General features: G+C 36.1%; 2 protein-coding genes across 2 annotated transcripts; one reads left to right on the top strand and one right to left on the bottom strand.

Annotated features, from left to right (window-relative positions):
* Positions 1-1011: 1011 nt before the first annotated feature.
* LOC124455385 (eukaryotic translation initiation factor 3 subunit B-like) lies at positions 1012-18298 on the bottom strand. Its single transcript, XM_047006036.1, has 20 exons — positions 18134-18298; positions 16881-17066; positions 15699-15818; positions 15547-15604; positions 14302-14430; positions 13811-13968; positions 12739-12787; positions 11782-11864; positions 10172-10238; positions 10026-10072; positions 9261-9399; positions 7723-7794; positions 7386-7458; positions 6512-6634; positions 5872-5950; positions 5641-5779; positions 3801-3926; positions 2962-3039; positions 1889-1997; positions 1012-1479 (listed from the first exon to the last, which is right to left on the bottom strand). Exons 2-20 carry the CDS (start codon positions 16913-16915, stop codon positions 1391-1393), a joined length of 1773 nt encoding a protein of 590 aa, XP_046861992.1. The 5' UTR covers positions 16916-17066; positions 18134-18298; the 3' UTR covers positions 1012-1390.
* A 1345-nt stretch (positions 18299-19643) lies between these two features.
* Positions 19644-21263, top strand: LOC124455388 (heparan sulfate glucosamine 3-O-sulfotransferase 5-like). Its single transcript, XM_047006037.1, has one exon. It carries the CDS (start codon positions 19847-19849, stop codon positions 21191-21193), a length of 1347 nt encoding a protein of 448 aa, XP_046861993.1. The 5' UTR covers positions 19644-19846; the 3' UTR covers positions 21194-21263.
* The last annotated feature ends 246 nt before the right edge of the window (positions 21264-21509 follow it).

The following is a 21509-nucleotide window of genomic DNA, read 5'->3' as shown; positions in this document are numbered from 1 at the left end:
TTTAGGGCCTGTGTTCGTATGAGCAAGGTGCTTTGGGCTGGCCCGGTTATACAGAGATTTCGATTGTGGGAGACTCGTGAACCATCTTTTCAAGATGAAAAATATTGTTGTACACTGGCGTGGAATGATATTCGCAACCTGGAGACCGAGGTTTAGAGGTCGAGCAAAAAAGAAAACAATTTCCAAAGGACAATTGCATGATTGAAAGTTTAATTAATTCGTGAGATAAATGTAAAATTAGCATGAGTTATTAAAACTTGGACTTTGACTACTTTGACGAAGATAAACCCATGAAGAGCCAAGAATTACCGTTAATCAATATGTAATGTTGATTTATATTTTTGCACCAATCCGCAAAACGTTGTTTTCATTTTTTTATCATGACAGACGGAATTCAATTTTAGCGGGGTGTAGTACTATTTGGCTTGCTCAAGGGTATGCCTCGTTTACCGGGCTCAAATAACGATTGACGCTGTCGCACAAAACCAAAATGGTCCATTTTGAAGAGTGACTTTCAAGTTTACATACAAAACATGAGTATATTTTTATCACAAAAATAAACAAATGTCTAAATATTCTAATAAACGTAAAAATCAGACTCAAAAACGTCTGGCCGGGCTCTTTTTCAGATCACGGGAAAATATTTTTCAATCCAGACCTCCCAGCCGGTAAATGACAAAAATATTCAAATAAAAATAAAAATATTGCAATAAATATCCCAATGTAAAAACGTTCCAATAAACGTACCATGTTCAACGATTCTGAACTACCCAGGATACTTCACTGAAAATACCTACCTTCAAAATCAGGATCACCAACAAAAACATACAATGGGAAAGTAACATAAAGGCTATTTTCCACTAGGCGGAATTTTCAGCGCGTAATAGCTGGTAACTCGCGTGATTGGTAGATGATGTCGTCATTATTTTATCGCAACCAATCATGTTGCAAATTTGACGTTGCGCGCGGAAAATTCCGCCAAGAGGAAAAGAAAAATAAAGTCGTGAGTTGTACGGTGGAAAAAATATTTAATTAACCTTAAAACAGATGATCTGCACAAAATTACAATTGTTAAAATAATGATTGAAGTCCTCCATGTTTCATATAAGCAAAACGCTTGTGTATCACACAAACACATTCTTAACAATGAGTTCAATATTTACCTTCGAGAAAAAAAGTATGTTTTTGAAGACTCGAAAATCAATTCAGATTTGCCAAATTAATAGTATTAAATGTTCTTCGTAGCTAAGTCACAAAGTTATCCCTCAAAATTAATCACGATATTTCCGCTACTATGTCACCTTAAACCAAGACGGAGTCGATCAGAGCTTCACAATGTATTTCTATGACTATTCTTGGATAAGTGGGGATGCGAAGGAACCGTGAAGAATCACTCGATGATTGCTTGTTCTTCCCTGATAAAGAATTCTACACTTTCCTCTTCGAAATCATCAACTTCTTCCTGTATATCTTCGTAACCTTAAGATAAAAACACAAAAATCCTCTGTAAACCTGTTGTCACACTCCATATTAGTGACGTCATAATTGAAGGAGGCGGGAAAATGAATGTGGAAAGTTTGGTTGATTCGGAACATCGTCATTTATGTTTTTGTTCAAAAAAAGGAACGCTTAGTTATCTTGTTAAAAACGTAGCCAATCAAAACAGTGAAAATTAAGTTTGGACGATAAACTCGAGAATTGGGGGGGGGGCAAATTTATATATACATGTTGTAATCCGCAGAAAACAATGCATTTCAAAAGAACTTAATACGGCAGAACATGAATACATAAATATGTGACCCCCCCCCCCCGACAACTACCAAGTTTGCTACGCCACGGACGTCAGAGAAAGAGAACGCAATACCACAGTGTTAAAATAGTTTTTCACCTTTACGTAAATCTTGTCTTTGTTCAGCCTGTTCATCAAATTCTTGTTTCTTCCGGCCGCGATAATCGAGAAACTCGCGCATCATTCGACGTCGCTTTTCGATTAGTTCCTGAAAGATTCCCGAATTTTTTTATAGTAACACATTGAATCTTAGAAATAAGTTTCACTCACATGTATTGCGTGTAAAGTTTTCACTCACATGTACGTATTGTTTATATAATATATTAATCCTAACACGGTTTTATATGCACATGAAAAACATGTGACATGGACGAGATTTGAGCTCGCACCTTCGGGATACTAGTCCGCCGCTCTACCTGTTGAGCTACCAAGCCCACAGGGATTGGAGACGAGTCAAATCTCTTTTAAACTGCGTATGGACGAGATATTCTCGCCACTATAACAGTTTTACATGGTTGGCACCGTGTTTCGACTTTATTCCAAAGCCATCATCAGAGAATTCTTTATATAATATATTAATCCTAACACGGTTTTTAATATTGTTTTTAATATGTACGTATTGTGTGTAAAGATTTCACCCACATGGATTGTGTGTAAAGTTTTCACTTACACGTACGTCGTATTTCACACAATATATTGTTTGTAAAGTTTTTCATACACATGTACGTATTGTGTGTAAAGTTTTCACTCACATGTACGTATTGTGTGTAAAGTTTTCACACACATGTACGTATTGTGTGTAAAGTTTTCACACACAAGTACGTATTGTGTGTTAAGTTTTCATACACATGTACGCATTGTTTGTAAAGTTTTTCACACACATGTACGTATTGTCGGTAAGGTTTTCACACACATGTACGTATTGTGTGTAAAGTTTTCACACACATGTACGTATTGTGTGTAAAGTTTTCATACACATGTACGTATTGTGGGTAAAGTTTTCACACACATGTATTGTGTGTAAAGTATATTTTATGTACTTTTCATTCACATGCACTGTCTTCACAAAAAAACTTCGCTCCGACATTTCTCCGTAAATACCTCGCGCTCAGTCAATACGAGCTTACGTAATAGCTCATCATAATTATAATAAATAGGATAAATAATCAAACCTTTGAGGCTTTCTTTTGCGACATTCTGTCTTTGTTGTCAAACATCTTGTGATATTTCTTAATTTCCAACTTGATTTTCTACATTTAGTGCAAGAAAAGTCATAAATCTCAAAAAGACAACGACCATCATTGAAAGACTTATTGTTGAAATGAACAGAAAGACAACAATTGAGCTGAATATAACTGGACGGCTATTTCCCGCCAAAACTTCAAGCCAAGAATTTAACTAGTCTCAATCACACGTGCCTGGAGGTAAAATTTGGCTTCATGCAAGTACAGGCATGCACATAAAGATAGCATTGTATATAAAGATAGCATTCCAGTTACATATTTAGTTCAATGGAGTATCTAGAGATGTTTGGGGGGTAAATTTGGCTTCATGCAAGTACGGGCATGTTTATATAAAGGTAGCATTCCAATTATATATTCAACAAAGACAGCAATTATCAGAAATGGAGCAAATCATCACACGTTAAAATAAGAAATTACAGGAGTGTCTGCATACTCATATGTATATACTAACTGGATGCAGTAAGGGAACTTGGAAACTGTTTTGAATTTTATTTTTAACTACACTAGAAGCGTCAGTTGTTTAAATGCTTCCGAGGCAAATGAACAATATTACAAATAATTTATCAAGACGGTATCAATAACTTATCAAAAAGTCTTTAAACTATAATTTGCACTCCATCCTTAACATTTTAACAAAAAACTCCACTTATAAAAGAACGGCATCTAAGTTGCATGTAACAAACAGCTCATTACTAAATTAGGAAATTGAATGAGATGCTACATCCAGGTATCAAAATACAGGTCAGTGAAGATGTCATTATAAATACCGAGACTTGCTCTTCCGAGAGCAGCGTTTGTGGCCTTGGTCTCCACAGCATTTGACAAAACTGGTTTACGGGATGTCGCTGAAGTAGTTTACCTTGAAATGACCAAATGTTGTAGCCATTGTCTACCTGAATAACGGAAACATTTCAATTGTCGAAGGTTCATGGATATCAGATTAATTTAAACACAATAATAATTGGTCGAAATGATTTGAGAACCAGAGTGGACTAACGAGGGATGCTTCGCAGGAAAAGCACAATGTGCTGCTTAATTTAACTAAAATCTCCCACCCATTAGGCCATTCCACTAAAGCAATCTCCCTTCCCAACATCTCCCACACATTAGTCCATTTCACTGAAGCAATCTCCTTCCCAACATCTCCCACACATTAGTCCATTTCACTGAAGCAATCTCTTCCCAACATCTCCCACATTAGTCCATTCCACTGAAGAAATCTCCTTCCCAACATCTCCACATTACTCCATTTCACTAAAGCAATCTCCTTCCAACATCTCCCACATTAGTCCATTTCACTGAAGCAATCTCCTTCCAACATCTCCATTAGTCCATTTCACCTCCTTCCCAACATCTCCCACATTAGTCCATTTCACTCAATTCTCCATTCCCAACATCATCCCCATTCCTCCATTTCCATTTCACCAATCTCCTTCCCATTCCCCCATCTCCTTCACATTCCATTCCACCAATCTCCTTCCCAACATCTCACATTAGACCATTTCACTGCAATCTCCTTCCCAACATCTCCCACACATTAGACCATTTCACTGAAGCAATCTCCTTCCCAACATCTCCCACACATTAGACCATTCTACTAAAGCAATCTCCCTTCCCAACATCTCCCACACATTAGACCATTTCACTGAAGCAATCTCCTTCCCAACATCTCCCACATTAGTCCATTTCACTGAAGCAATCTCCCTTTCCAACATCTCCCACACATTAGACCATTTCACTGAAGCACTCTCCCTTCCCAATAAGTCATAATAGTTTTATTCCTGTTGTAAGCTTCATATTAACAGCGATACACAATAACAGAAAAGAAAAGAGCACAAAATGACACATTAGAGTGATTTAGCAAACACGACGTTTCGTCTAAGACGCCGTGAAATTTTCGCGAGAGATCTGGGTCTAGGACGCTACCACGTCGTAAAGTATTTATGATTTAGCAAACCTTTTGTAAGACTCCGTCAAATGATAGTATGAAACAAGTTTCATCTATTTCGGCATTTTTCCTGCTGGATCGTGTTTTCCGATCATTTTAAACTAATATTTTGATATCAAAAATATACTGCAGTATATTTATTTCAATAAAATTATAAATAAAAGCAAAATCATCGACATATGGCTTTGTGACTAAAATTGTTTTGACTCCCAGGAGCCCCCCGAAATTAGAGCAGATCCCGCGTTGTTTATTTGTTTGTTTTTTTCGCTTTAGGAAACAAAATATTTGCAGTTTTTTCTCAAATGAATATACGTAGGCCTATTTAATCTTTTAAAATGCAAATATCAAGGATATTTCCTTAATTTTATCTAAAAATTATGTTTTTTTCAGCCGTCGTAGATACGACGTAAATTGTATGTTTTCACGTCGTCGTCGTCGTCAACACGACGGCCGTCGTGAACCGGAAGTAAAAGGCGCATGTCACGCCAATTTCACGGCGTCTTAGATGAAAAGTCGTGTTTGCTAAGTCACTCTTTGGTCGCCCACATTTGTTTGTTGATCAACCAATCAACAATAAAGACAAGACATACACCAGACATAACTTCCCCTCCTTCAGCCAAAACACCACACTCCCTTAGCTCTACCTAAATAGTAGTTACCTTTTGCGCCCACCAGCTAACGGAAGTTGACACGTATCTACCAGATGGGTCCCACTCCACATCCGTTGCTGTGAAATGTTCACCAACATTCATAAGCGTCACTTCATTCAAATCATAAAACTCCAAAGCTCCGTTCATTCTTTAGAAAACAACGATTAATCATTTAAATGTGGCAAAAAAATCACTTCGGTTATAATGTCCACATCAATCCCATATAAACAGCAAACGTACCCACGTAGTCCGGCCAGAACGCAGAACTGTCCACGAGGAGACCAGAATATATTATTAACTTGCTTCTTCTCGAACGTTTCTGTGCAGATCAAAGAATCACTTCATTTTTAGAATAAGTTACCGACCCGACGTAACTTTACATTACTTTATGTAAAGCAATTTTAAAAGACCCTGGGTACGAAAAAAAACCTGTGTAAGAGGGAAAAGAACCTGGGTACGAGGAAAAGAACCTGGGTACGAGAAAAAACAAACTGGGTAAAGAAGGAAAAGCACCTGGGTACGAGAAAAAAACTGGGTAAGAAGGAAAAGAATCTGGATACAAAGAAAAACATGTTGTGTATGAAGAAAAGAAACTTGGTTATAAAGACAAATATTGTGGATATGAGATTTCCTTAACAATTCCTTTTAATTGTCAATGCCGAGCATTCAATAACCAGTGTTCAATACCATACGTTAAATAACCGGGTTTTCATACCTGGTGTTTTTAAAAATACCCTAGGTTCAACAGCCGGTATTAAATACCCGGTGTTCAACACCCTAGGTCTAATAGGCGGTATTAATTACCCGGTGTACAACACCCTAGGTTCAATATCCGATATTAAATACCAGGTGTTTTCAACACCCAACGTTCAATACGTACTCAGTAAAGTTGTTCGACCTCCTTTTTGACAACGATAAAAACTAACGCTGATCTTAGGAGTTTCTCCATGAATTACAGCAAATTTATCACCGTGAGGTTCCCACGCGAAAGCATTAACGGCTTCTGAAGACAAAAAAACACACGGTTTACAAAAGAGACATATGTTAATATCCTGTTTTATTTGCTCTCAAAATCATTTTTATGCAAACTGAGTTAAAATTGGTCTTTTCAGAACGATTTTATAGACGTCAAAAATGGCGGTTTTTGGCACTTCCGGCGCGAAATTTTTTGGCTGCCATGTTTCCTGAATTGATGTCATAAGTATGACACATTCTCAACATGCTAGTAGAAATTACTACTAGTTTTGCGACTTCCGCAGTATTTGTGACGTCAACTGAGCAAACATTGCAGCCAAAAAATTTGCACAAGAGGACAACTTTTAAAGTTGAAATTGGACAACTTCAACTCACTGGAAAATGGACTAACATAAATCAAATTGCTTGCAAAGGTCTGAATAATTCATTAAGGCAATAAATTTAAGTATTTCACTGCATATACACTTTAAATTTTCGTCCTTTCCGTTTCAAAGTTTATACTTTTGTTCGGTCAGATCACTGACTGGTCTAATAGACTGGATAGCGCATCTGATGAGAAAACTGAAGCCGGAAGTTGGCAACTTTTCTGTACTTTGATGACTCTAGCCGGAAGTTGGTAACTCTCTGTACTTCCACTTGTACAAAAGTAAGATCAATAAAACATAATCAAATGAGCCAAATTGCGGCTTCAATTTTTTGTACTTTTAATACTTGATTGCATTATCCAGTTAAATATACATATCAGTGGGTCGGATTCGCATAAATGAAAACGAACTTACCTTTCAACTCTAAAGTGTCTACCGGAATCTGCTTTTCTCGAAGGTGAAATATCTCCATATTGTAGTGGAGAGCCTGGAACGAATCAAAATCAAGAATAATTAACTCAAGATTATGCTAACTAGAAACCGGGGGGTGATGATGATAAAACTTCATTATTCCCACAGCTTTCTCAGACAAATGCCTCGTTAACCAGTCATCAAAATTTTAAAGCCAAGACATCTACGCAGAGGAAAACCCACTGAGCAAACGCAATGTAGGCTCAGTACGATAATGTCATCATTGAAGCCATATAAAAGGTTGATTATTCGTGAAGTTTTACGTAAATGCGATACTTACCTTTTTGCTTTTAGTGTAACGATCAACAACGACGCAAAGATAGTCCCCTTTGTTTTGCCAGTACATTTTACACTATAAACACACTAGTGTTAGTACATTTTACACTATAAACACACTTTCAGTACATTTTACACTATAAACACACTTTCAGTACATTTTACACTATAAACACACTTTCAGTACATTTTACACTATAAACACACTTTCAGTACATTTTACACTATAAACACACTTTTGTTAGTAATTTTATACAATTGACGTTTGAAATTACGATAACGGTGTTTGATCAAGGGAAGTTTTACAGAATTTTTTCACAGAATAATAAGGGTTGACGTGTTTTCCTTCCTCCTCTCCACACACAAAAGTTTAATTTTTACCTACGCAATTTGTTCATTACCTATCAAAATCCCAAACTGCGGCAAAAGATAAAAAATTCAAGCAAATTGTAGAGTTTCGCCTTAGACTGTTTCAGCACTTAGCAAGGCACTTGAAGTACTTAATTGTGTACTTGGGGATACTTAAACTATTTAGTTGTGTACTTGGGGATACTTGAAGTACTTAGTTGAGTACTTGAAGTATTTTGCTGAACACTGGGAGTCCTTCATTTACTTATAGCTTTCTTAATCTTATTACACGGGCTTAGGGTCTGATTACATGAGCCCGGTAGCCGGGATTCAGCCAAGCGTTAAATTATGGCAAATGGAAACGATTCAATACTTATCATCAGATAAACCTTTTAAGCAATTTCACAATATTCTGATTTAATAACTTCTCAAAACATTTAAAATTGAAACAACCAATTTGCCCTAATTTGAGAATTACAACCGGAGTGACGTGTGGTGCTTCCCAAACAGTTGTAATTTTTAACCTTGAAGTTTCGGCACCTTTCAATCCCTTGAAATCATCGGGTTGGCTCGCTATTCGGGCTAGCTCGCCTCCATATAATCAGGCCCTAAGGCAGTTTAACCCAACTGTCCCTAGGGGTCAAGGTTAATTTTAACTTGGTTAGGTGACGCTTTGTATTTCGTCACTTCCTTCCAAGATGTATCTCACCTTAAATTTAATGCAACATGTTATCAAACCAGTTGTTAAAAAAAATTAAAACTAAGGAATTTATATGAGCCGAGTTAGTCTAGTTGAACGGGTGCACCTATTCGTTCATTTTTTTATGCTTCAGGATATTTCCATCACATGTAAACAGAGTTGACATGCTTTGCCGGAACAGCGATTGTTTGTTGTCGGATCAATTCGCTAAGCCGCTGACTTTTTTGTCATATAATTGCTTTTCCTTGAGTTCTCCTGGCTAAGTGATTTGAAAACTCTTGGGCGAGCATGATCACTTGCTTTAAGTTAGAAAACTGGCAGAAAGCTAAGTTTTCTCGCTAAAAATTCACGCAAATTGTCGGGACGACTCCGTAACATAGAAGATTTTTATCGCATATTCCAATTTTAAACAGAGCATCGAAATAAGGAATATTCACTGAATGTTGGCGAAAATGTTATCGACAAATTTACAAACATTTTCAAAGTTCAATTACCGTCGCAACGCTGAACAAATTCTTCACTCTCAACTCTTCTCTGCCGGGAATCCCCATGATAGTGACGCGAGCTGGAGTGTCCTTGATTTCAGGCAACCAATAAGAGATAATGTTATCGCCCGGAGACCACGCAAACTCGCTGAAAACAAATGCATTACGATAAAAATACAAACTAAAGCATCGTTACCACTCGAGAGCCTGGGAACGAGCTTTCTCTATCTTATAAAATTTCCTAGTGCTCAACTTCATCCTCATTCTTTGAAAAACTGAATGTTCTTACGCCACTCGAGAGCCTGGGAGCGAGCTTTCTCTACCTTATAAAATTTCTTAGTGCTAAACTTCATCCTCATTCTTTGAAGAACTGAATGTTCTTACGCCATTGAACAAAATATAACACAGCAAAGCTACATATATTACTGAGCTTTGTTTTGGCCGTGCATGGAAAGATTGGCACTGGTCGAATTGTTCGCTTCAAATTTTGGCGGGAAGTAGCCGTCCAGTATCATTCAGTTCAAAGGTTTGTACTGAGTTCGTTCCAAGTTTCAGTGAAGTGTTCAGTGATTTCGAGGCATTGGAAAGACTCGTTACTTCCAATCAAAACAGGGCAGGCTCTAGGATGTTAATCGACGGGGGGAGGGGGGTACACAAATATTCAGTTTTGCCGAGCATTTAACTTAGAAAAGAAATCAGTCGGCTACAATTGAATATATATATGAATAAACACGAGAATGGTTCACATTCTACGCAAACATAATTTAAGTTCACCTGATACTGGGAACTTTAATACTCTTCTTCTTCAACAAACCAAAGGACTGAGAATGAAAACAAAGCAAAAAAGAAGTAGTTTCAGAAACGTTCAATGAAAATGCAGCCCAAATTTTTTTTCAAAATCAAGAATGTTAACTGCTTACAGGCGTTTCGTAAATACTAATGGCCTCCTCGCGAATTCTCGCAAAGTAATCTCCTTTATGACTCCACCTGAAATGAAGAAGTTTTAATTTTATTCAAACTATTTACCACTAGTAGTAGTCGGCACAGCTGAGTTCAAATATGGATGGTTGCATTGCAAACAACGGAGAAAAATGTATGAAAAATGTATGTAAAAAATGCGTGTTAACCAAGATGCATTGCGCTTAAATCAAAGCGTGATGGCAATTTAGTGCGTTGAGAAAATGGCGGACTTTGTTATTTTACTCCGTGCAATAAACGATAGTAACTATTGTAAAATGGAGTTTTTGATCAACGTTTTTTGCTAATTTTTTAGATATATTAGACAAAAAATAAATTACTTAAGAGCAACGACAATAATTTACCTAAGAACAAAGACAATGAGACTAACGGTTATTAACAGTACTCAGTTATAAAGATTGCATGCTTAATGGTAATGAGCAAATTAAGTTAGGCAGGACTTCAACTTTGCATATCTTGCATTCTTGAACCTTGGGCGAAAGTCACCTTTTATATTTAAAACTAATGATGAATTAATTCAGAGCTTCCTGATTTTTGTTATCTTATACAGTTTAGATAAACTAGTACAAAATAAAAACAACTAAACGCGTGCGCTGATTGGTCGAAATAAAAATAACTAAACGCATGCGCTGATTAGTCTACAGCTGAGTTTGCATTAGCCTGTGCAAACAGATCTTAACTAGATTAACAAAAAAGAATTTGTCAATCAACCAATCATGAAAACCTCAGTTAGAGGAAAAATTAAAACGTTTGTTTTCAATTCATCTGTTTCGCATTTTTGCTTTTTTATAAAAGATGTGTTTTCGTGTTTGCACTGGCTTATGCAAACCACGGAAACATTTGTGTGGACTCCCAAAGGTCTCCTCTGTTTGCATAAGCTGTTCAAACACAGTAAACATCTTTTGTTCCTTGATTGGCATGCATAATCCTTTAAATATATACAAATTTCATGCACACTCACAAAGCCAATTCCAAAATCGAATTGGATACCAAAAACGACATTCGAACAAAACAATGCAGCAGCCGCAGACCCTCCCCCTTCGTACTCTACACAATTTGTACACAAATGTACACATTTATCATTACCCTCCCCCATGCATAGTTAAGGCCCGTTCACGCGATCCGATAGTTACGGTTCTAAGTTTTGGTTGCTTGTTCAGACGGTCGGATAATTTTGTTGATATTTCCATTCGTTTGGATATTTATAGTCGTGTGAGCAGCCATTTGTGTTATGCAGTACATTTATCGATACATTTGCGCATTTTCGTTCTTGTTTCCAAGTCTTTTACAAATCTATGTAATTTGACAAGTCGCCTTCGTATGATCTTGTCGGACGAAAATAGAGCAAGTTCTATTTCCTCACAATTTTTTAGATTGACGGATCCGACTGTCGGAGGCTCACTTTATATGTGTTCACACAATCCGTTTTTTAGGATCTGAAAAAATTTGATCGTGTGAACGGGCCTTTAGAGACTATATTCAGTGAAGGAGATCTTAGCTGTACGGAGTAATAGAAATTATGGGTTGTAAAATGAACACGCAATGAACATACTTAAACACAGGCCATCTTGAACAATCACCACATTGAAATGCTCTTTTCTTCGTTCCGGTACGTACATCCCATATGATTATGCTCTGAAAGTGGAATCATACCACAGTATAGTGATTATACAGTAGAGCCACTCCATTGAATTTTTTTTTGTGCCACGCATATCTCATTACCATAGTGGCAGTCAGTCAATTGCAATTTCTGACCAATAGGAATGATGAAATCGCTTACAGCAGCCAGTAATCTAATTAAATATACAGCAGCCAGTTGCACAGCGAAGTGGCCCTACTGTATATTCCTATACTGTTATCATACTGCAGTTCTTTTTGAGTATTGCCTTTAAGGCTGGTACAATAACAAGACGAAATGATTAGTAGTATTCAGTTGGATGAAAATTTCCTTATCCAAAAAAGCGTCACTCTATCAAAGGCAAGGAGAATGCACTTCCCCATCCTTGTGCTGTGAAAACATGACACATTGACGATGTAGGACGTGACAAAGAAGATATTGTCAAATGTGTAAAAGTGTAAGGTGTTTGTCGTGTTCTGGTACTAATATTGTATGATTTTCCAAATATTTTAACAAACAAAATTGAAACTCTCGCGTCGACGGAAGAAAAAGGTTTCTATGAATGACTTCGATGAGAGACAGTCTTAGAATCGTTGCATCGTAAAAAATTGTCATTTTTGGACTATCTAGCAGGCAATACACCAATGCAACATGTTATCTGCCATACATAAAATACTCTGTTTCATTGCCAATAACTATGTACGTATATTTGCTGTATGAAAACTACGAAAATCTCACTGCCGAAGTTTTCGTTTTGACCTAAACTCCGGCTACAAAAAACCCCAATAAAATTCCGGCTATAAAATTCTACATCAAAATTCCGGCGAGCGTGAAAGACACTACCCCAGTAAATGCATCTGTGGTAAATAGGTTTAAACAAAACATACTAACCTGCGGATCATTTGGACTATCAGGTAACGGACTGAACGTTACAATGTATCTAGAAATTAAAGAAAGGAGCTAAATTGTAGTTACAAAAATTTCGCTAAAATAGAAATCTAGTAGTTCCCAGGCTCTTAAGATGATGCTCTTGGTTAGATTTTTAGAAGAAAGAATTAAGAAATGAAAAGCAGTTTGTAATCTAATTCCATTTCGTCTGTATACTACATCGACGTACCTCGCAACAAGGACTCAAAATAACGGCCGATCAAAAGGACAATTGACGCGCCAAAAATGACTATTCACCGGCCAATTTTTTATTTTGCCGGTCATTTTGAGCGATCACATTTCTAGGTCTTCCACAGCAGTTATTAATCGGCTTTCCATAAATGTTTTTTTTTAAATAAAGACCGTTCATTTTCGTACAGAAAAACCATGTTTGCTTTGTAAGTATACGTTGGATGAGTCGAATACTTCGATTTCTGAATAATTAAATGTTTTACCTTATCCATCAACATCTAAATTCCTATTTCAGTTGGCTAATTTGTGTAATGGCAATAATGTGCGGTGATGTCTTAAGCGCTTAGAACGTTAAAAATGAAAATCTGAAAAAATCATCTTTAGCACGTTATCGGGTGCAAATTAAATAGATATATAAGTCACTTGAAAAACCCGACTTTTACCGGTCGGCAATCATCTTCACCGTACACATTCCCCGGCCGTTATTTTGAACCTTACATAATAGTAAACAAACTAAATGGCTTTAACTTAAGAATTGACCCAAAATACGGAATTTAACACAACCCTCGATACAACTCAAACCCAGCTAATTTTCAAACAATTTTCCGTTTCTCTCAAGAATTCAAGTCATAGGGTCTTTGACGATAAGAATGCAAATACTAAACCCTTAATAACCGAGCTCGGGGTCTTTACGGAGAAATATCGGACCGAGCTGTTTTGGTACAGACGGAGAGGGCGTGAAAAGGAGAAAACTTAGTTCCCAGGAGAAAACTTAGTTCTCAGGCTCTATGTATTAATTCGAAAAAGACAGAAAAACAACAGAAAAAATAATTTGATTTCTGACCTTTCACAGGGAGAGAAATCGATCATTTGAACACCTTGATGGCTGAATTTTCCAATCCTGTTGAATTCTTCACCGCCCCAAAGTGCAATCCCTTGTTTGTGGAAGGTGGCAAAATATGTTCCTTGGGCTGACCATGAGACATAAGTTTCTGTCCAACGCTTCAAAACATAAAAAAAAGTTCATTAGGTGTATTAAGGTAGATATGTACATATATGTACTTACATCTCTTTCCTCAACGAGGACTGGTTCATTAGATGTATTAAGGTAGATATGTACATATATGTACTTACATCTCTTTCCTTAACGAGGACTGGTTCATTAGGTGTATTAAGGTAGATATGTACATATATGTACTTACATCTCTTTCCTTAACGAGGACTGGTTCATTAGGTGTATTAAGGTAGTGTACATATATGTACTTACATCTCTTTCCTTAACGAGGACTGGTTCATTAGGTGTATTAAGGTAGATATGTACATATATGTACTTACATCTCTTTCCTTAACGAGGACTGGTTCATTAGGTGTATTAAGGTAGATATCTACTTTCTCTCCACCGCCATGTATAACAGAATATTGATCATTACAATCTGCATCCAATAACCATGAACGTAAATTACCCTAAGAAAAACATATGATATATTTGAAGCACTGTGTCCGGTTGCACGAAGCCTGGATAGCGTTATCCAATGAATAGTAATTTTTAAAACTTTTATAAAACCTTTCAAACAGTCAAAGCACTGAGTATCAATCAATCAATTTCGAAGACTACGAAATTTCATTGTCGTAAGAAAAATACAAACTCCTTTTTTAAAAATTTGAAAATTTGTGCTAACCAATGGATAACGCTATCCAGGCTTCATGCAAACGGTCCCAGATTGGTAAAAACTGGAACAAAACTATTTACGAAATATGGACTAAACTAGATGGCGGTTGCTTAAACCAACAACTCTTACATTTGCTGGTAACAACTTGAGCTTCAGTTGAGCGTATCTTCATATTTATAAACTAGGTTTACTCCATCTTGGCAAATGACCGCAACTTAATAAAGTGAATTGCTGGTTTGATTTTAGTAGGGGTTGATTGTTCATGTTAGTGCTGTCTTCAGAAGGGCTGAACAAATTGTGTACTGTTTCGAAATCCATGTCAATATTCATTTTTTGAGTCAAATAAAAAGTAAATGTCAGGTTTGACGTATCCGATATCAAGTTACAACGTTACAAGATTTGTTTGTGTAGGGTATGTAGGGCTACTTATTGTGTCTACTGTTCTTACGTAATTAAGCTGGTGGAAAAATTCAAAGCGATATTGTTTACATGTTTGTAGATGTAGATCGTCCATGTTAGTACAGTCCTGAAAAGACTGTTGTTGTTGATGTAGACTGACGTTTCGACAACCTTAGCGTTAGTCATCTTCATTTTTTGACTCTCGTCGAAACGTCAGTCTACATCAACAAACATGTAACGATACTTCCGGGTTCAAACCATTTATTTTATGCTTATTGCTTGTTTATTTAAGTTTGTGCATAGGTAGTTTAAAAGGCCTTTTAATTAACGCTTTCTCACGTGATGTTGCTACAGAGCAACAATCCAAGATGAAACTCAAAATTGACAAAAAAATAATGAAACTAATGGTCAAAAACTGCACTAACATGGACATTAACATGAAATCTCAAATGAATCATTTGCTCCTTGTTTGATGGCTTCCAACTCTTTATATTTGGGCATAAAAATTTACCTTATCAACATATGGTTCTTTCTCAGGTGGGTTCCAGTCTTCCTCCAAATTCAACATACTAAAATCAACGATGATTATTGAGAAAAATATAAAATGGTCGAAGAATTACAATATACATCACGTAAATGAAACAGAAGTTTAAAAAATCAAACCTGTCAAATGAAGAGAATGGATTCACAATAAATATGTGATGTTTATCTAGTTTGTATCCATTGGCAATTTTGACGGCTTGGGATGCCTCCTTTTCACTTTCATATTCAATGAATATATATCTAGATAACAGATATCAAAGATAAACTTCATGAAATAAATGTAAAAATGTAATTAATAAAATAGATGAAATAGATGTCACTTATATCATAAACGAGACAGATATAATTGATACAATAGATGTTGAATATCAGGGTCTGATATTTCTTTTTTTTTAAGTATACAGTTGGATACTAAGGTTTTAGAGTTTGGTATCCCTACTTATCATCTAGTATCCCTACTCATCATCTAGTATCCCAAATATGCATAGTAGCTTTTCTTATCTGAGGGTCAGGTGCAACATAACCTGTGAATCACTCTCATCAGTTTATGATTAATGTAAAAGTTCTTTTCAGAATCCTGAAAGGAATCTCCACTCTGCTATTTATTATTAACTGAAATATTGATTAATTGTAACAGTTCAATTTTGTATCAATTTATTATGGGTACTTACTAAACATGTGTTACAGTACCATATAATGAATCAAAATAAGAGAACAGTAAAAACATTAAAAATCATGATCAGCGGACAATTTATAGAAATATAGTATAAAGCAAATTCCGAAAAAACAAGACATCTTGAGATAGCAAAATATAAATAAAAACAAGACGAGAAGTTACTGCAAGTTTTCGACTTTATTTTAAAGTCATCCTCGGACAGAATGAGAACATTCTGTCTGTGGATGAGGACCATAGAATAAGTAATATTCTGTCTGAGGATGACTTTGAATTAAGCCTAAAAATTTACACAGTTCACCGCCTTGTTTTGATTAATATTTTGCAATCTCAAGATGTCTTGTTTTTCCGGAATTTGTTTTATAGTAAAAACATTAATTGCTGTCACTTTTTAGAAAAATCTGGTATCCCATTGAAATACAAGTAAAATAAACTTGATATCCAAAACGAAATTTCACTATTCTGTGAATATCGGGATACCACAATTTCAGACCCTAATATTCATAACAAATATAGTAGATATAATAGATACTACTGATGCAACAAATGGTAATAGTTGCAATAATAAAAGTAAGATAGTAACTTGTACAAAATCCAAAAACATAATCTAAATAGAATCATTTGCCAACCCCTTTGTTTTTCCATCTTCTTCGATAGAACTCATTCACAATCTTTCCAACTTTGAAAACACTTTAATGACATTCTTAAGCTTTTCAAGTCTATCTTGCCCAACAATTGGTACATTGTCAACAACAATCAGTGTGTCAATGCCATCTTCTTGACTGGTCTCTTGGCAAGAACATCGCCAAGCAGTTCTGAACACATGAATATGACTGTTTGAATAAAGGTAATCTTCATTCATCGCATTTTGTCAATATGAATCAAATATAAGATGTAGGGAGGATTAACTAAGGCGGTGAACTAATAACAAGGTTAGCTTAACAAAACAGGTAGATTTATTAGGAGGTAGGATTAACAAAGAGAGTGGATTAACTAGGAAGGTGGATTAGCAAAGAGAGTGGATTAACTGCCAGGTTGGTTTAGTAAAATGACAAAATATATACAAAGATTTTCTAGTTTACTAGGATTGATTAGCAGGCCAGAGATTTATTATGATGGCAGAATTTATAAAATGTCAGATTTGTTAGTTCAACAGTAGTGAGGATTACATGGAGAACATTTGAACTTAAATAGCTTGCAAAGAAACATAGTTCTAATACAATATTTACTTCAATGTAATCAAAAGTAAAACTTACAATTTAGGGAACTAAGATTAGTGTTGACTAAATTATAACCTACCAAAAACACTAACACCAGCACCGACAAGTTCATAAGATATATAATAAAACATAATCCAAAAAGGGCATCTTGTAAACTTAATTACAAGTTATCAAACATGACAGTTAAAAGTGTAATATTTCGGTTTTATTTCAAAATCATCGTCAATATCACACTTTTAATTGTCTTGTTTGATAACTTGAGTTAATGTATGTCCTTTTAAGATGTCCTTTTTCAGAATATGATTTATTTTATACCATCAAAATCACTGACCCTTCCCCCTCCCCCACACACATAAAAAAGTACACAAGACCACTGCTGTACAATATGTGCAGTAATATTTTCATCTAATTCACAAGAATCCCGTAATAGAACAGACTGAGAGGTTTGAGCAATGAAGAGTGACGACCATTCAACTCAACAAACACGCTCAAACAATATTAAACATCACATTGAACGCTTCTTTATGGACCTTGTTAGTTGATTTTAAAGGTTTCCAGCAAAGTCGAAACTACCATTCTAAAAACTATTGTACAACTCAGTGCGCCGAGCCCACGTGTTCTTTTCAAACAGCAGATGTACTAAAAATAATTTTTAATCTCACCCTCATCATTGATGGTATCTGTAAATCCTTCAGGATCATCAAACTGCGATTCATCTTCTTCATCTTCATCATGCCCATTTAGTCCGTTCAAATCATTGTTCTCTTCAGCTAAATTCTGATCATTTTCATCAGAAAATTCGTTCGCCATCTTTGAATGGAAGCTCTGACACTCTGATTCATAGCTTTGATCCAGTGTCCAGTCCCCTATTGAAGCCAAATCTTACACCCAGACACGCGTGTTTACTGTTTCGAGACTCTCTCGCGGAGTGAAAATTGATTGGAATACACACGCATGTCTGGGTGATAGATTTGGCTTCAAAAAATATTAGACTTTTCTATTACAGGTAGCGTTCCATGTATTTTAGTTAAATGAGTCCCCTATCTGATCTAATTTGCCCAGTCGCAGGCTGTAACACATATTACGCCATACGCGAAAATGTTCTCTTTTTGTATTTTTCACGTACGCCCAAAATAACTTTAAAAAAGCATAAGTTTGATCATAGAGTATTATGTATGCTGCATTACGAAATGCAATGACTTCATACCCCATAGTGGTCGTAATAATGTAAATGGTTTGAACCAAAGGGTGTCGTTGCATCTGGCATGTATGTAGATGTAGGTCGTCGATACAGTTTAGTGCAGTCTTGAGAAAAGTTGTTCTCCATGAACAAACTTTTATTGTCCAAATTTTTATCATTTCAAGCGCTGATTTTGACCTTTTCTTCTAACATTTTGCGCATGAGCGGTTTCTTTGACGTCCTCAAAGATAGAAGTTAGAAAACAGGAGAGATTAAAACTTTAGCCTAGTGCGCATGGTCAGTAACTTCTACTACTAAAAACAACCATTGCAATGATAGCATTTATACACACTACGCCCACCATTTTCTTTCACTTTTTCGAGCGATATTCATCGTTTAAAATAAATCACAATTTACATCAATAAATATTTTTTACACACTGGTATATACGCTTGGTCTGTATCTTGTGTTTTTAAAGATCGTTAACATGTAGAATAAATTCCTTACTTTTAGGCAACCGGGCGACAAAAGCGATCTTTGGAATGCCTTTTGTATTCTTTTGTATCAAAAAGACAGAAACGGAAGTAATGAAGTAGATATACTTGGTAATAAAATGAAAGCTTTTAAGGTGGAAAGTAATTAGAAAGTTGACATTCAAATGTCGACACACTGAACATCGTTTTGCATATTCTAAATATTAAGCACGTTTAAACAAGCAATATTTATACGCCATGCCCATGCGACTGTTGTCGTCCATTTATTGCCACGCAAATTCAACATTAAATCCGCGATTAGCTTCTTCGATCCACAGATATACTTCGATATATTGTAGGCAGATCATACTTGCAACATTTCAATTTTCAAACCTATAAAATCTAGACCTTGAGAGCTAAGATTGTTTAAAAATGGATCAAGTATTGTTTTCTTTTCTAGACGATCAATATTTTTGAGTAAATTTGCATATTTAGTCATAGCAAATTAACATTTGAAAGGACTTGTTTTGAAAGAGCGACATGAAAGTAAGAGCAATTTGCAATACTCTTGTACGGGATAATTTTTGCTACTTATCATGTTTACATAGTGCGAACGTTGAAGAATTTCTGACCATGCTCGCGAATGGCGAGGTATCGATCTGTTATGTGCGGCGAAATGAAACGAAGCGGTCCAGAAGAAGGGTCTCAACTCGTTATTTTAAATGACTGTGAGGTATGTTCGAACAGTGATGGGATATCTTATTCGTATGCCAACAAAACATTTAATATACACTGTAGCCAGCTGTTTTGTGGCATTCTGGGTTTTTTTCATTGCTGTTGCACGAAATTCTTTCTACACTAGTCGTCGCTTAAGCGGCACTTCGAATGTTGTGGGTTTGACAAGTTATTTATCAATCGGTAAACATCAATTATTATCCAAAGTACCTCGTAGTAAGAATATGCAAAATACAGGAATTAACTTATCTCCAAGTCACGATACTCGAAGGATGTTTCACACTCTCGAACCTTTTGCACATAACGCGTTCTTGAATGACTCTTGGAGAGAATTGACGAAGTACACAATCCCGAAACCATCGCGACATAAATTGATTCGAAAATCAAAAACTGACGAGGAATTTGACAAGAAGTTTTTTCGAAACGACGAGCAAACCCTCGAAAAAATTGTCGATCACTTTACAACAGATATCAACAACGAGTTACCGGCGGTGTACAGGAAAAAAGGCAACCCAAAAAAGAGATTTCCCAATGTAATAATAATCGGAGTGAAGAAAGCAGGCACAAGAGCACTACTGGAAATACTAAAATTGCACCCGCAAGTTTGTAGTAGTGGTCCTGAGCTTCACTTTGACCGTTACAAATATAAAGGAATGCAATGGTATCGCGAAAGAATGCCTTTGTGTTACGAAAACGAATTACGAATCGAAAAAACGCCGAGTTACTTTGTTACAAGCGGTGTTGCAAATGATATCTTCGAATATTCTAAATCGCTGAACGAAACTTTGAAACTTATTGTCATCGTTCGTGATCCGACAACGAGAGCGATCTCTGATTTCACGCAAACACAACGAAGCGCCAAGAATACTGGACGATCTTTTGAAGAAGTTGCTACAAGACAAATTGGTCAAGTCAAAACAATAGTTAACGATCGCTGGGCGGCAATAAAAATTGGTGCTTATTCAAAACACCTTCTGCGTTGGCTTCGATATTTTTCAAAGCAACAATTGCATTTGGTAAGCGGAGATGAGTTGATTAAATCTCCTTACGAAGAAATCAAAGCCCTTGAGAGTTTTTTGAACCTTACCCCATTCATCAAACGGGAACATTTTATCTTTAACAAAACGAAAGGATTTTATTGTTTTGACAAACAAATTAGCGAGCCAGTACAAATGAGCAAAACTGACAAGATTAATCTACGTTGTTTGGGTAGTGAGAAAGGAAGATCACACGTAGTTGTTTCAGAAAAGATCCTAGCTATGCTTCGCGATTATTATCGGCCTTTTAACAAGGAATTGTACACTTTAGTGGGAAGAGATTTCGGTTGGCCTTGAAGGCATTTAACAGAAACATGAAACATGTATTATATTCGCCATCAAAAGATGTTTTATTTAACAGGAAGTTGAGGAATTAATATTTAATATTTTTTACACAAAAAATACTTAAAGTGTATACCATTATTTACATTTTATATCAATTCTTTCAAGTTGATTACCGTAAATGCTCACTTTAGCGCCTCTCCCGTTCAAGCGCCGCTCTCTGTCAAGCTCCGCACTCAGTGCGCAGAAGCCAGAAACGTTATCCTAGCGCCGCTCACGGTTAAGCGCTGCATCTGCCTAACCAGAGTGCGGCGCTCGGAAGATATTAAGA

The sequence above is a fragment of the Xenia sp. Carnegie-2017 genome, unplaced genomic scaffold (genome assembly GCF_021976095.1).
Source record: "Xenia sp. Carnegie-2017 unplaced genomic scaffold, XeniaSp_v1 HiC_scaffold_39, whole genome shotgun sequence".
Taxonomy (NCBI): domain Eukaryota; kingdom Metazoa; phylum Cnidaria; class Anthozoa; order Malacalcyonacea; family Xeniidae; genus Xenia; species Xenia sp. Carnegie-2017.
Note: the sequence above shows the minus strand (reverse complement) of the source record. Positions and strands in the feature narration are given on the sequence as shown.